Genomic DNA, 14514 nt, shown 5'->3' on the forward strand with positions numbered 1-14514 from the left:
CATCTGTAGAGCACTCGCTTTTATGTTGAGCGGACAAAACCATTTTGTAACACGCCCCAACTCTCGGTCGCAGTAGCAGTCCGAAGGAAAGGCCTACACATCTCGAAGAACAACAGTTACAAAGGTGAGTAACCGTCTTTTTCTGCCTTTGCACCAACATTACGAGGCGTGGGCTTAGGCTCAGACATTCTAAGATCTAAAGTACTCTCAAAACTTTTCTAACATTCTACATGTTTGTGCAACAGAAAAGTTTGAAAGTACTAAGAAATGTGGACTTGTATGTAGAAATATTAAGATGACAACAACAGTGGGCTATATTACAAAACCCTTCCCAGGGAGATGAACCCTGGTGATCCCATGCCTGGAGAGGTCTGGAGACTGCAGTGAGGGCAAATAATGGGAGTGATCTCTACTCACTGGTAGCACAGCTCCTGGGGGAGTCACTCTGCTATGCAGGCACTAGCGCTTGTTGGGGTAGTATTATCTCCCAAGGGATACCTGTGAGCTCTAGAAAGCAGCATGTTGCAGGTAGCAGCTTCTTGTTGGCTTCACCTCCTGTGGCCAAGGACATAAGCTTTTCTGACCTGTTGTAGGACCGACCTCAGGGAGTTGGAGTGCCTTCCATAGACTGCAGGTAATAGAAGGAGCATGGCATGCGACTTCCCTGTCACCTGCACAAAACTGACCAATCTGTCTCCCCCAGCTCACAATTCTGTGGAGCGAGCAGAATGGAGCTGACTGATTCCCTCATCCCCACCCACCTGATTCCCCCATCCCCACCCTACCCATTGTGAATGGAAACTGAATATATTTTCCTTGTGAACAATTCTAGTCATCTGCAGGTTCAGTCAGCAGACTAAACTTTAATAGCGGCAACACACAGGTGGGTTAGACAGAGTCAGACATTTCGTATATGAAAATAAGGAAAACACAAATCTATAAGCACCCATTTTAAAATTGAATTGAAGGGGACGTCTATATGGCAATCAGAAGTCTGACAGCAGCACATGTAGTGTTGATCTGGCTAGCTCGAATAACAATAGCAGTGAAGCTGAGACAGCATGGGCTAGCTGCTCAAGAATATACCCAGGGTCTGGGGGTGGGGTGCTGCCGTGGCTTCACTGCTATTGTTATTGGAGCTAGCCGGATCAAAGTGACACGTGCTGCTGTCACACCTCTGATGTGGGTTAAAATGTTCCCAAAGTTTGGGGTTATTAGATTTTGGCTCTTTGGGTCGGGCCCATTGCTTAGTCTTGATAGAACAAATCTGAATATGGCAACAAAGATGGGATGTTCAGTGAAAACCAACAGGAGTCCATCTGTCTTAACTAGAAAGGGTAGGTCTAAGAATGAGAACTCTCTGAAAGTTCATCCCTTTCTTTGCTATATCTACTCAGCTCAACGAATGGGTGAGGGGACAAGTTCTTTTACAGTATTTTATAGCCTCCAATGCCCTGAACTGGCTGGGTCAATTTAGCTCTGCTCCCATCACATTTGTTTTGCTTGACTGGGATCCAGCAGCTGATGGAGGCCAGATTTCATTTTGCGATGGCAGAGGCAAGGACTCATGGTTCTGGAACAGGAAAACTTCTAAATAAAATAAAAGTTTGAGATATTAGATATTAATTTAGATAAAAGATATTAATTGCATCAGAGTAATAAAAGATTGATTGTTTCTCTTTTCTCTAAATGAGAAACAAGCCAGATTTGGGTTTTGCAAAACCTCAGTTTTTGATCTTCCAAAATCCCATCACGGCGGATTCAAGTCTGGGTTACATTGTGTCTCATTTTATGGGGTAGATTATTTAAAAAAAAGAAAATTCCTAGACTAAACTCAAAGGGGGACAGATTTTCATAAGAGCTCAGCAACCAACAGCTCCAGTCAGGGAACTGAAATAACTGGTCAGATTTTCCAAAGAGCTCTGTAAGATGAGAGTTCTGAAGTGGGTGCTGAGAGTTCTGAAAATTTGCCCATTTATGTTGGTGCCTGAATGGGAATAGCTGGCCCCAGTTGTGGGCTTAGAGCAATTTTGAAAATCTGCCTTGGATATCTGTTTATTTCTGCTGGCGTGAAATAAATTTCTGTGCATAGGATTTGCACTACTTTTTCATGGTCCTGCTGTAAGTCATTCTTCAATATCCCTTTGTTAAAATATAATATGCCACATTCTTCCTGAGTGTAAATGCCATTGGTTTCAGTGAAGTAACTATTCAATGATATTAGAGAAATTTATTCAATGATATTAGGCAGACAAGGGGGGCAGGGAGAGGTAATATCTTTTATTGGCGCAACTTGTGCTAGTGAACGAGACAGGCTTATAAAGAGGAGGGTGATAAATTAATCTCCTTAACCACCGAGGATGGGACAAGAAGTAATGGTTTTAAATTGCAGCAAAGGCGATTTAGATTACACATTAGGAAAAGCTTCCTCACTGCAAAGGTAGTTGAGCACTCAAACATATTACCTAGGGAGATTGTGGAATCTCTGTCACTGGAGGTTTTTCAGAGCAGGTTAGACAAACACCTGTCACAGATGGTCTAGATAATACTCAGTCCTGCCTCACTGGAGAGGATTGGACTAGGTAACCTATCCAGGTCCCTTCCAGTCCTACATTTTTATGATTCTGTGAAACTTCCCTAAGATTAACTTTCTCATGTGAACAGTTGCTGCATTGCCCACATGGATGTGTTATTCATTTGTCAGTAGGATTGGAGCTGGTTTGCAGGATCACACAGGGGCGGAGAGGTGTCTATGAGACAATCTTTCTAATGGAGATAGAGCTCATAATGTGAAAAAATTCAAGAATTCCTGCAGACTTTTCCTTTCTGTGAAGATTCTACATGGAGCTCTTCTTCCAGCCTGATGTTACCAAGATATTACCTCACCTGCCTTGTCTCTCTAATAACCTGGGACCAACCTGGCTACAACAACACTATTCAATGATGTACACTCTGGACACGTTGTTGTGTACATCAGTACACTGATTTACAGAACACCAGGATTTTCCCGGTTCTAGCATGCCAAAGGATGTGGATTTTTTAGAACCTTTTTCAACTTATTGGTTGCTAACTTTGTTGTAAGACTACTTACAACAACAATTGTGTTTTATAATAGCTTTTTCATAACTTGTGTATTTCAAAGAGATAAAAGAACATAGCAAACACAAAAATACTTCCCTAAGCCCCAGGAAAAATAAGAGGATTCTTCCCCATCCCAACTTTAGAAATGATTACAAAAAAAGGAGTGAAATCAAATATTTCTAGGCAACAAATTCCACAGCAGGAGGGCATAATGAGAGAAAGTATGACCACCCAGTGCTTAATAGCTGACTTTCAAGACAACAAAAATGGTTCAATTAGAGAATCTGTGTGCTTGTCCTAGGGTGTAAAGTGAATCAATGAAAAAACACTGTTTAAAGCATGGAAAATGTTGCTCTGTGTACGAACAGCAGTATTCATGTACAAGTCATTGTGATACTTTGTAGAAAGCCTATAGTAACCTTTAACTGCATAGCTGCAATTATTACAGTTTGTGGGGAGATAATTAGAAAATTATAAAGCAGGTGTCTCTAATGGTAGTATTGAGCATAGCTGTGAGCGATGGCACAGCCAGCCAGGAACCTCATACTGCTATTTGAACATCATATGATGTTATGTATTAATTGATATGCTGATTACCTATGGAAGCGTTGGGTTCTGTTTATCTGAATTCCTGCATGGTGTTGCATTGAATTATACCTGTCCAGTTCCCCAAATGAACAGGGTTATATTTAAAATTAAATAGTAATGTCATATGTCTTATATTCACATGGCCCTGTGAGCTGAAGAGGTGGCTAAAGGAGGAGCATGATCTAAGCAGGGGTCCCTGAATGTATTGTACCTTCGCAGTACACGAGCAAAGATACGGGGGCGGCGGGGGGGGGGGTACTGTAGCTCCTACTGTCAAACTTTTCATGATGTTTTTCTTAGTCTCCTTGAGGATTTGAGCATCTGATGAAAAAATAAAACAGGTTCTAGACCCACTGGATCTTCAGCAACGATGCAAATGCCTTAAAGGGTCAGAGAGGTTCAATTTGGAAAAGTATCCAAAAATCTGACGATGATTCTCTGCTGGCCACAACGGAGTGTGGCTTCTAACTGGGACATTGTAAAACAGCTGTGCAAAATTGTCATTCAAGTTTTCCAGCTGAGGCATCAAAATCTATTTTCTCACCCCTCATCAGGCTGGGAGATGATAATGAAAAGACTAATATATTGACTTGCTATTCGGGTGGAAGTTTTGAAGGCTGTAATGTGATCCTGAGAATTAAGGATAATAAATACCCATCCATTTACAGGCCTACCCGTGACAGTGATGATGAAGAGGATGATGAGAGGAAGGGCAGAGGCTGCACCCTTCAGTACCAGCATGCCATGGTGCGAGTCCTCACACAGTTTGTAGCAGAGTCTTCCGATTTTGGAGGACAGCTGACCTATATGCTGGGCTCTGAGTGGCAGTTTGACATCACAGATCTCGTGACCGATTTCATGAAGGTGGAAGAGCCTAAGATTGCTAAACTACAGGATGGACGGGTACTAGTTGGTCGTGATCATGGGATAACCACAGTTCAGGTAACAGCTCAAAATATACCTATATAGAATTTGGGGTGAGAGCAGTTGATTACTGGCTATAATATAAAAGGCTGTTATGTCTGGGGCAAACATTAATTTAACACAGAAGTCTGAATAGGTTTCACTTTTGTTTCCCGTCATTTTCATTGCTTGATTCTTAATTACAGCAACACAATGCAGTTTGGGACAGTTTTTCAAAGGTATTTATGTACCTAAAGCTGCAGATAGGCGACTAAAGGGATTTTCAAATGCACCTAATCAGGTTAGGCACTTAACTTCTTTGAAAATGCCACCTGATAGCTATCTTAAGCTGTAGATGCTTAAATACCTTTGAAAATGTGGCATTTTGTGTTTACAAAATGATAGCGGGAACTTAAAATTATTGATATTTAATTAAAAAATCATGAACTGTTTCTTTCTGTATTTGCTTACATAGCCTCCCTTTATATCCTTGTATACAAAATCTATATTTTGGACCTAAAATAAAAGAACAGTAACGTTTTGGGCATGAACCAACACTCAGTGAATAGAAAGACTCCCAATGACTTCATAGGCAGTGGAATAAACATCCCTGGGCTAGATTTCCAAAGGTATTTAGTGATCAACTGGGATTTAAAAGAGCACCTAAGCAGGTTAGGTAACTAACTCCCATTGGGTGTTTAGTGCCTAACTCACTTAGGCACATTTGCCAATCCCAATAGCATATTTAAGCACCTAAACACCTTTGGCAATCTAGACCTCTGTCTTTTTAAAGAGATCAGCCCAGCTGAGCTCTTACAGGTATTTATTCTGAGGCCAGAAGATTCTGAATTTCTCATCTGTCAAATTACAGTATCAGTATTATTCAATAGCCAGCAGTGTAATTATATTAATTGGAGATTTTACAGAAATTATAAATGTAACTATATATTTTTTAAAAAATCAAATACATGCAGTTTAGTTCATCAATCTCCATTCTGTACCAAGCTGCCCAGGGATGAGGCTGTAATTTAAAAATAATGACATGTTTAATCAAACTATTTTTGGTATATATAATAATTAAATGGGAAATGGATATAATGTTTTGGGAAACATCAATTATACCTTATAATGAAGACAACAAACACAGAACTGAATTGAAAATCTCGTTACTCTGGTTTATAGCATTGAGACACTTGTTGCTTAAATCAAAAAGGCATACTTGCTTTTTGAAGGTATTGTCGCCTCTCTCTGATTCCATCTTGGCTGAGAAGACTGTGATCGTGCTAGATGACCGCGTAACAATCACAGATCTAGGGGTACAACTAGTAGCGGGTTTGTCCCTGTCTTTACAAATAAGCAAAGGAAATAAGAGAGCTATTGTTGCCACAGCATCTGCTTGCGATATTCTTCATACCCCAAAACAGGTACAGTCCAAAATAGTATTGATAATTATAATTAATTGGTTTGTTTACTGTGTTTTGTAGGATGCCAGGCAAAAGCCTCCTGTATAGCTGTGCAGCGTGTATAACATACGCCTGTTTGAAAAGCAGGATGTCTCATGCTGCTTAAGACACAGTTCCCCATTGTAGCTTACTCATTGCTGGCCCACTCCCACCCAAAGACCTTTAGCACATGTGTAACAGATTGGCCATGCACCTAATCCAAGATTCCTAGCAATTCATGTTGCTCATGGCAGCTGGCTGAGCATACAACTCCTTCCAGAGGACCACATCCCATTGGGGAAGAGGAGTGTGTCATTGTAGTGGGTATGTGTACTTCCCAAGGTACTCCAGTGTGCTATGGAAGGATCCTGGCTACCTACCGAGTGGCAAGATTCCCATCCCTATACCTTGTTCCCTCTTGATTTGGACCAGTATAGCCAAGGGAGACTCTTAGCTCAATGTGACCATCTCACTGATTTGCATGGCTGAAATCTTCTCTGAGAGTTTTGAGACCTTCTATGGGTTCAACCCGCACAGCCCTTAGACAGACTAAGTAGTATGCTATCTGCATGATCAGGCCCATTCATTCGATGAGATGGATGAGATTCAGCCACCTTTCTCTGTGCTCACATTATTCTGTAAGTAGTACTGAGAGTGAAAATGAAACTATGAAATGAGTAGGGTATATAACTCAGTGTGAGACAGAGTAGTAGAATCTGGTCCTACAGAAGCAGGTAAGATTTTTCCCCATTAATCAAAGGAGTTATGTTTTGATAGTGGGGTAGGTCATGTGCAATTATGTTTGTAGCATGATTAATACTTCCGTGAAAAACACTGAGTTTGATTAAACTATCCTCAAAGTGTAACCAGCAGCACATTTTCATAAGTGTTCCTGTGGTGTCCAAAAGGAACTACAGTCATTTCTATACCTTTCACATACCATTGCATAGTTAGAAACACTCTGATTGAAAATGTGAAATATTTCATTCAAATCTGTTTCACAATGCATTCTGTTTAAATAAACTGAGCATGAACACCACACCTAGAATGTATACAAGTGCATTATATTACACATAAGGTTAAAGTCAAGGAGCATTTTCAAAATGTCCCTTGTTATATGACATTTTTCTAAATTTATTAAAAATCATGATTTTGGAAATCTGATTATTTTCATCAATGGGCTTTGATGTTGAAAAGTGACTTCTCACTTTACACCCAGAAATAACTGTGGGCATGGTTTTGCAAGCACATTTTATTAGAGTGCACCTGCAAATAAGATGAATATCTAAATGGAACAGAGCACACGAAACCAGAAGCTGAGCTGAAACATTTTTGTAAAAAAACAAAAAACAACAACCATAAACAAAGCTGCACAGTATATTTATTTCACTGGTGTCAAGTAAATGTAAGCTCTCAAAACCCAAGAACATGGTGCCTTAATTTTCAAACTATTAATTCTCCCCTTTCCCTCTTCTAGGAAGCCATAGTCAGTGCTTGGATTTTGTTCAGTGATGGCTCTGTGACACCTTTAGATATTTATGACTCCAAAGATTTTTCTGTCACGATCACTTCGCTGGATGAGATGGTGGTATCTTCCCAGCAAAACCTTCAGTCAAAGTGGCCTCTGGTAGTTGCAGAGGGTGATGGGCAAGGACCGCTGATTAAAATTGAAATGATGATCAGTGAACCTTGCCAGAAGACGAAGCGAAAGAGCATTCTGGCTGTTGGGAAAGGAAATGTCAAAGTGAAATTTGGTCAGAAAGATTCTGACCACAAAGGAAGGACCAACAACGTTGATGATGTAGATAGAAAGTTTAACCACCATCTGAACAATGCTATAGAGAACACGGCAGAACAGGAGAGGACAGCACAAGAATGGGCCAAACATGGAACCTTCGTCAATCATGAAGACAATGCTAACAAAAGCACAACTTCCAAATCTCCCATTGATCAGAAAAAGGCTCATGAGGATGGCCTCCAAAATAACCCAATGGCTTTCACAAGTTTTCCTACCCAAGTGGAGGAACCGGGACAAAATAATCCCAATGACCTTGCATTGACTTCTAGAGGGTTAACTGATTTGGAGATTGGCATGTATGCCCTGCTGTGTGTTTTCTGCCTAGCAATTTTGGTCTTCTTAATTAACTGCGTGGCATTTGCTTGGAAGTATAGACACAAAAGGTTTGCTGTGAGTGAGCAAGGCAACATCCCACATTCTCATGACTGGGTCTGGCTTGGAAATGAGATTGAACTCTTGGAAAACCCCGTTGACATTTCGCTTCCCTCAGAGGAGTGCACTACCATGATTGACAGAGGGATGCAGTTTGAAGAAAGCAATTTTCTCCTTAATGGGAGCTCGCAGAAGACTCTTCATAACCAGATCCTCAGATCTTGTGAGTATGCTTATGAGAAAGAAGTTAAAAGTGAACCTATAAATCCTTCCGGGCCAAAACGGAAGCGGGTCAAGTTCACTTCCTATACCACAATACTGCCAGAGGATGGAGGTCCTTATACCAATTCAATTCTATTTGACAGTGACGATAATATTAAATGGGTATGTCAAGATATGAATCTTGGCGATTCCAAGGAACTTAGAGACTATATGGAAAGACTGCAAGACAATATGTAAAATACTTTCTTATGTTTCTATTCACCTTATGCCTTCTGTTTTATGGATAGTGGAGCAGTCAGTCCAGTCAGCAATAGGAGGTTACAAAGGAATCTAACTTTTGGAGGTTCCAAGACAATAACTGCACGTCATCAAGCGGGTACAAGAGGCTGGCTGAGTTAATCCTGTTTCACTATAAACCAGGATGTGTCCCTGAAACAGCTACATGTAGGTGTTGGAGGTGTTGCACATGATGGCTGTTTTCATATACTGCCTGGTACTAGCTAAATGCTAATACAATTATGCTCAGACTCAGAGGAGACTACATTTGTTTGTTAACTCATGATAAACAGTGATTCAGAAAACAAGGGATTTTTTGGTTGATTTTTCTTTGTAAAGCACAGTGGATATTTCTTGCGTACAGCCTGAGACTAGGCTTACTTTAAAAGAGATCTGAATGAATCTGTCCAATTTTATTTGCCTATGAGCAATGCAGCCAAGTAGTCTTATTATATTTTACAGATACAAACACCCACATGTGGTTAATTTCTTATCTGTATTGTTTATGAAGATGGTTTGATTTAGGGAACATTAAATATTTTCTTTAGAGATTTTTTTTTTTGGTTGTACCAAAGTGTTCCACAGTATATTTACAGTTATTCAGGTTTTCTATTCATATGCATCAGCTCTAAAGGATACCTCTTCATCACTGATTATCTTTCTCCTTCCCATGCAAATCTTTAATATTTGAAATGTAGAAACAAATTAGAAATCTCATACTGGAAAAGGGTTGTATCTTTTTACAGGGAACTGTATATACGACAATAAACCCTGGAAAATAAAAATCAAGAAGCAGCCCTGGGTTTATTTTTGTCATTGACAATATGAAAAATAACTTAAAACAAAGCAGAACACACTTTAAAGCAAAATTCCTCCAATGAAACAACACTTATGGAAATTCCTTGTGAGCAACACATGCTGTTTTCACCATAAATGCAAAGGTAGTACTGAAATGGACTGAATAGGAAGCAAATTGCCTGAGAAATAAGCAAAGGCCTGAAACTGGTGTTACACTGTACTATATATATATTGATGCTGCAGTTTAGCAGTACACGGACATCCATCTACAATGGCTGGTGCACACAGGCCCTGTCTAAAAGCCATCTCTAGTCATATGTCTGGTACAGAGAAAACCTTTACAACAAGCTCCATAACAAAAGAAAATACCAGACACACTTATATAATGGCTATTCCCAAACTTGACAGGAATGCTGGAGATTCAAAGCTTCCATTCCACAAACATTATATGCATTTTTTACATTGAAGTATGATTGAAGTGTGTTGAAAATTGTAGCAAAGAAACCTTTTTGCATGAAATGTCTAAGAGAAGCAAAATAGTACATTGGGCCCATCATGAGAAAATGTAATTGCCACCTGCCTCACCTCCCCCTACTCTCCCAAAATAATGAACATAGTGGCACTTTAGTGTGAGCTCAGACGTACCACGTATCTTAGTAACCTAACGCTCAAGATATTTAACATATAGTCTCTCCTTTTCCAATTGAGCAAGGATTGCTAGAGAAGTCTTGATTACTATTGTGAACCTGATTAATAAAACCAGAAAATCTTTATAAAATTCAGCTCCTCCAGATTTTTCTGTATTTGGCTAACGCATAAGTAGTTACCCACTCAGTTCAGCAAACTGCTTAGAGCCCATCCAGATTCAGCAAAGTACTTAAGCATATTCTTAAGTCCCGTTGATCCCAAAGTGACTTAAGTACTTTGCTGATTCAGGACCAGTATGTTAATGTCAGACCAGAGTCAGAAGCCACACTATTTATACTGAAAGTCTTCCCTCTAAGAACAAGTCTTGAAAAGAGCAAAATGGTAATTTTTGTGTGTTTCGCATTAAAAGTTATGTAGTCGTGAGACCAGGATCACTAACAGTAGAGTGCACACATTCCCACGCTGCTGTTTCATTGTGTGCACATATAAAATAAATGATGAAGTGGAAAAATACAGAGCATATAAGGGGAATTTATAGTCTAGCATGGCTGTTAGCTGAGCTGACAAAGAATTTCACCTAGGCCAACCCACTCTTTAGTCCAGGATCTGTTTGGTTTTGGAGCCTTGATCTTCGTACTATGCAGGAGTCTCACACAGCAAGTCCGCCTAGACATTGTCTGGTCACCAGTTACAAAATACACACAGTTAAGAAGAGAAGTAAAAGAACTATAGTTGTTAACAAAAACTCAGTAAACAAAAACAAAACAATGGAAACCAATTTTAGCCTGCCAAACCAATACATAGAATCTGGCAAAGATGGAAAATGCTCTGGAACTACAAAAATATGTTATAGTTAAACTTTGTAAGATCTAACGTGCTACATGAAAGTTCAGAAATAGAAAGTGACAATAAATAAAAATGCACAAGGCCAAAGAATAAAAAAAAAAAAACCAAGACAACAAAAACTGAGAATATGAGAATGTCCAAAGTGTCCCCTCAGTTGTAGTGGTGTAAATGCAGAGCGACACCATTAAAAGCAGCGGAGTCACTCTGGATCTACACCTATGTTAAAAAGTACCGCTCCTGTGAAATGAACATTATTTGCAGATCAAGCGAAAGAACATCAAATAAATATTTCTAAGGCTAATTATTAACCAAAGGAAGGAATGACATTTGGAGGCAGATTATATATCATCAAGAAACTTCAAATGACTAAAACCTACCTGGGTCTCTCTAAAAATTCTCTAATAATAACTAGATTGCTATGTCCACAACTCTTAAGCCTCAGTAGCTGCAGAGATAAGAAACTCCTATGGCTCCATACAGAATAAACAACTCATATTTGTGATGCATACTGTTCTACATAAAGAAAAGGAAATATGTTGCATAGAGGGTGTTTTTGTCACACACACACCCCACCTGCCCCTTCCCTATACAAGGGAAGATTCACTGAATATGTTGATTCTTAGCAACTTTAGAACTGTAAAATGCCAGACTCTCCGCTACTGTAAATCATTGAGTGGTTAGCTCCACCAGCTGAAGATCTGGCCCATGGAGAATACTGAAGAAAGTATTCATTTCAAACTGTGCAGAACTATTATATTTCATTTCTACATTACAGACTAGCTCCATATGGCTTGTCTATGCACACTTCCTGATTTAAATACAAATTTGGGAAAACAGGTCCCCCTACTCCTCTTGATGGAGAATGATACCGCTTCATAATGGTACCAGCTGCTGTTCCTCTTATTGAGGAATGTAGAAGAAAATCTTCCAGCCATATGATTCAGTAGAAACAGTATATTATATAATGGGATACAATCTGTATTTCAAGGTGGAGTGCATAATGAATGGGATACCAAATATTCATAGACGATATGCTCTTTTTCTGAAATACATATTGTATACACTACATTGAAATACACTGACTAGTCTATAGTGAAATGCATAAGCTAACTACTGAATCTACAACACTGAATATGTATACTCATCATGTCCAAAATATTTATACAGTATGGTAAGTCTTAGATGTATAACGTAATGAAACCTGTACAAAATAAACTGTAAATTAAGACAATGACAGATGACTTTTATAATTGTATAATTTGTATACTGATTAAGTTATTCAAGCCTCAGTTTACATCATTAAATGTGCCATTTTTTAAAGTTGGTCATTTTCTATAGGACAGAGTTCAGAAACAAGACTTCACTCTCCAGCAAAGAAGGACTTGAGTGACATTGTGAAACCTGTGAACTCTAACATAGAAATAAACAGATGGTCATGTGATTCTTCAGTTTGACTTTACTATTTTAATCACACAGAAATGAAGGTGATGGGCCACAGGTGTGTGTGGTGTGATAGGCTCAGGAGTTGCATGCACTATATTGGCAAACTAAGAACATGTGGGTTTCACTCCTTGGGCACCCACTGCCCACATGGGGGTGGATTTTCAGGCTTTGATACAAATGTTTCATACAGTCCTATGTACGATATGCCAGTTCAGCCCATTGTTTTCCATACTGAGGCACTGGGAAAATGGTAGTGATAATTTGCAGGGGCTAAAATGCAAAGGATCTGTAAATGGTGCACATCATCCAACGTTCCACAGTTTTAGTAAGAACACTCCTCTAGTTGTGTGAAATATGCTTGTAGTTTTGGAAAGTGGGTTTAAGATTAACCCCCATACCTGTGCATTTCCCAGTGCAAATTGTGGCCTAGATTCTTATTGCTACTATGCTGGTGTGACTCTAGAATAATTATTTTATGTATTTATACGATTCCTGGGGTGCATGTGAGGATGGTATCTGAGCATCTCCTATTAAGTATCCTCAAAACAAACTATTGAGGTAGATTATTAGCCCCATTTTAGAGATGGGGACCTGAGACAGATGGCTTATGTGACTTGCCCAAAGTCCAAAACATAATGCAGCTTTCCTGTAGCCCAGTATGCTACCTTTAAGCACAAAACCATCCTGGCTCCATAGTCAATACAGGAACTGAAATCAGAGTTACATATATATCCAAGCCTTCTCTCACTGATCTCAATAGGAACAGATTTGGGTCCCCAATGCACAACCTGGCAGCCACCAATGCCAAAGAGTCAACTGTGTTTGCCCTAATAGGATCCATTACAGCTTTCTTTATTAAAAACACCTTTATTTCTAATTTAATGACATTTATGTGATAGTGAACAGGTGCCTGGGCTGTAAGCTGGGATCATCAAAGAGGCCGGATGCTGAATTTTAATAGATTTTGGGCACGTAACTCCCATAAACCACATTGAAAATCGCAGCAGTAGCAAAGGAGAAATTTTCAGAAGTGACATATTGTCCTGAATCGTATTGATGGGGAATGACTTTGGCTCTGACATTGAGTGGCATCATCCTAAACAAGGAGACTCCAGGGAGATAAATCATGTTGTCGGGTTCTACTCAGTGCAAGTTAGTGTATCAGAACATGGACCTTAATACACAGAAAAAATTCTTGTGTCTAACTCCAGAATCTACAATTACGTCGCCCATAAACAGCCCTACAATCAAATGATAAAAATCAACCTACCTCTCCAATGTACCTACCAAAGACTATCTTTATGGGATGCCTTAACGACATGATGGAGATAGCAGGAGAAGCGTGACTCGATGACCCAGTAGGTCCCTTTCAGTCCTGTGTACCAATGAAAAAAATTACATGGATCAATAAACAACTGGATGACAAGTACGGTACAATTAGGGCCTGGTTTTCAGTTGAAGTTGTGTCTTAACCCTCCCCTGAGCCTTTAGAGTTCGACAGCAGAAAGTTCTGCAGGAGGATATTTGTTAGCAGTTAAATGGGACAAATCATGAAGTCCTGACACAGTTGAAATTCCCACTGGTGTTACCAGGAGTTGTGACCAAGACAGGACTGAACAAGGTCTGTATGATTCTGTTGTATAGGAAAAAGGATAGATAATTACTGATCAGCTCTGAGGCCTGAATAGCTTGATGTGTCTTCATATTACACAAAACCAAACCCTGCTATTTTCGATCAGTAGCACCGTCTAGCCTGCAGCAAATCGAGCAAGAAGTGGTGCTTTAAGTTTATGTAAGGGTAACATATTGTGTTATATAATAGTTATGAAAGTTTGCATTTTTGCTTTGTGACAATGAAGTGGCAATTTGCAAAACTAAACATTTTTGCAAATTTCTGGGTGCCCAAGAAGTTATATTACCTTTTTAACTCAAAATGTACATTTTTATCCACATTTTGGCACCATAGCATAATTTATAATGATTGTAGGCAAAATAATTGAGTTGTCTTGTTGATACATGGGGGCAGTTTAGTTAAAACTTAAAAGGGAGGGAAATGATTGTCTGTGAGAATCATCCAATTGTCTGACTTTAGGTGAA

At 39.4% G+C, this 14514-nt stretch overlaps 1 protein-coding gene across 1 annotated transcript in view; it reads left to right on the forward strand.

Moving 5' to 3' along the window:
• TMEM132B (transmembrane protein 132B) overlaps window positions 1-11469 on the forward strand; it is a 391123-nt gene extending 379654 nt beyond the window's left edge. Inside the window, exons 7-9 of the mRNA XM_032791201.1 lie at window positions 4338-4611; window positions 5805-5996; window positions 7492-11469. Coding sequence (XP_032647092.1) covers window positions 4338-4611; window positions 5805-5996; window positions 7492-8643 — 1618 coding nt within the window. The 3' untranslated portion in view covers window positions 8644-11469. The remainder of the gene's footprint in view (window positions 1-4337; window positions 4612-5804; window positions 5997-7491) is intronic.
• The last annotated feature ends 3045 nt before the right edge of the window (window positions 11470-14514 follow it).

This window comes from Chelonoidis abingdonii, chromosome 22, assembly GCF_003597395.2.
Source record: "Chelonoidis abingdonii isolate Lonesome George chromosome 22, CheloAbing_2.0, whole genome shotgun sequence".
NCBI classification, from domain to species: Eukaryota; Metazoa; Chordata; order Testudines; family Testudinidae; genus Chelonoidis; species Chelonoidis abingdonii.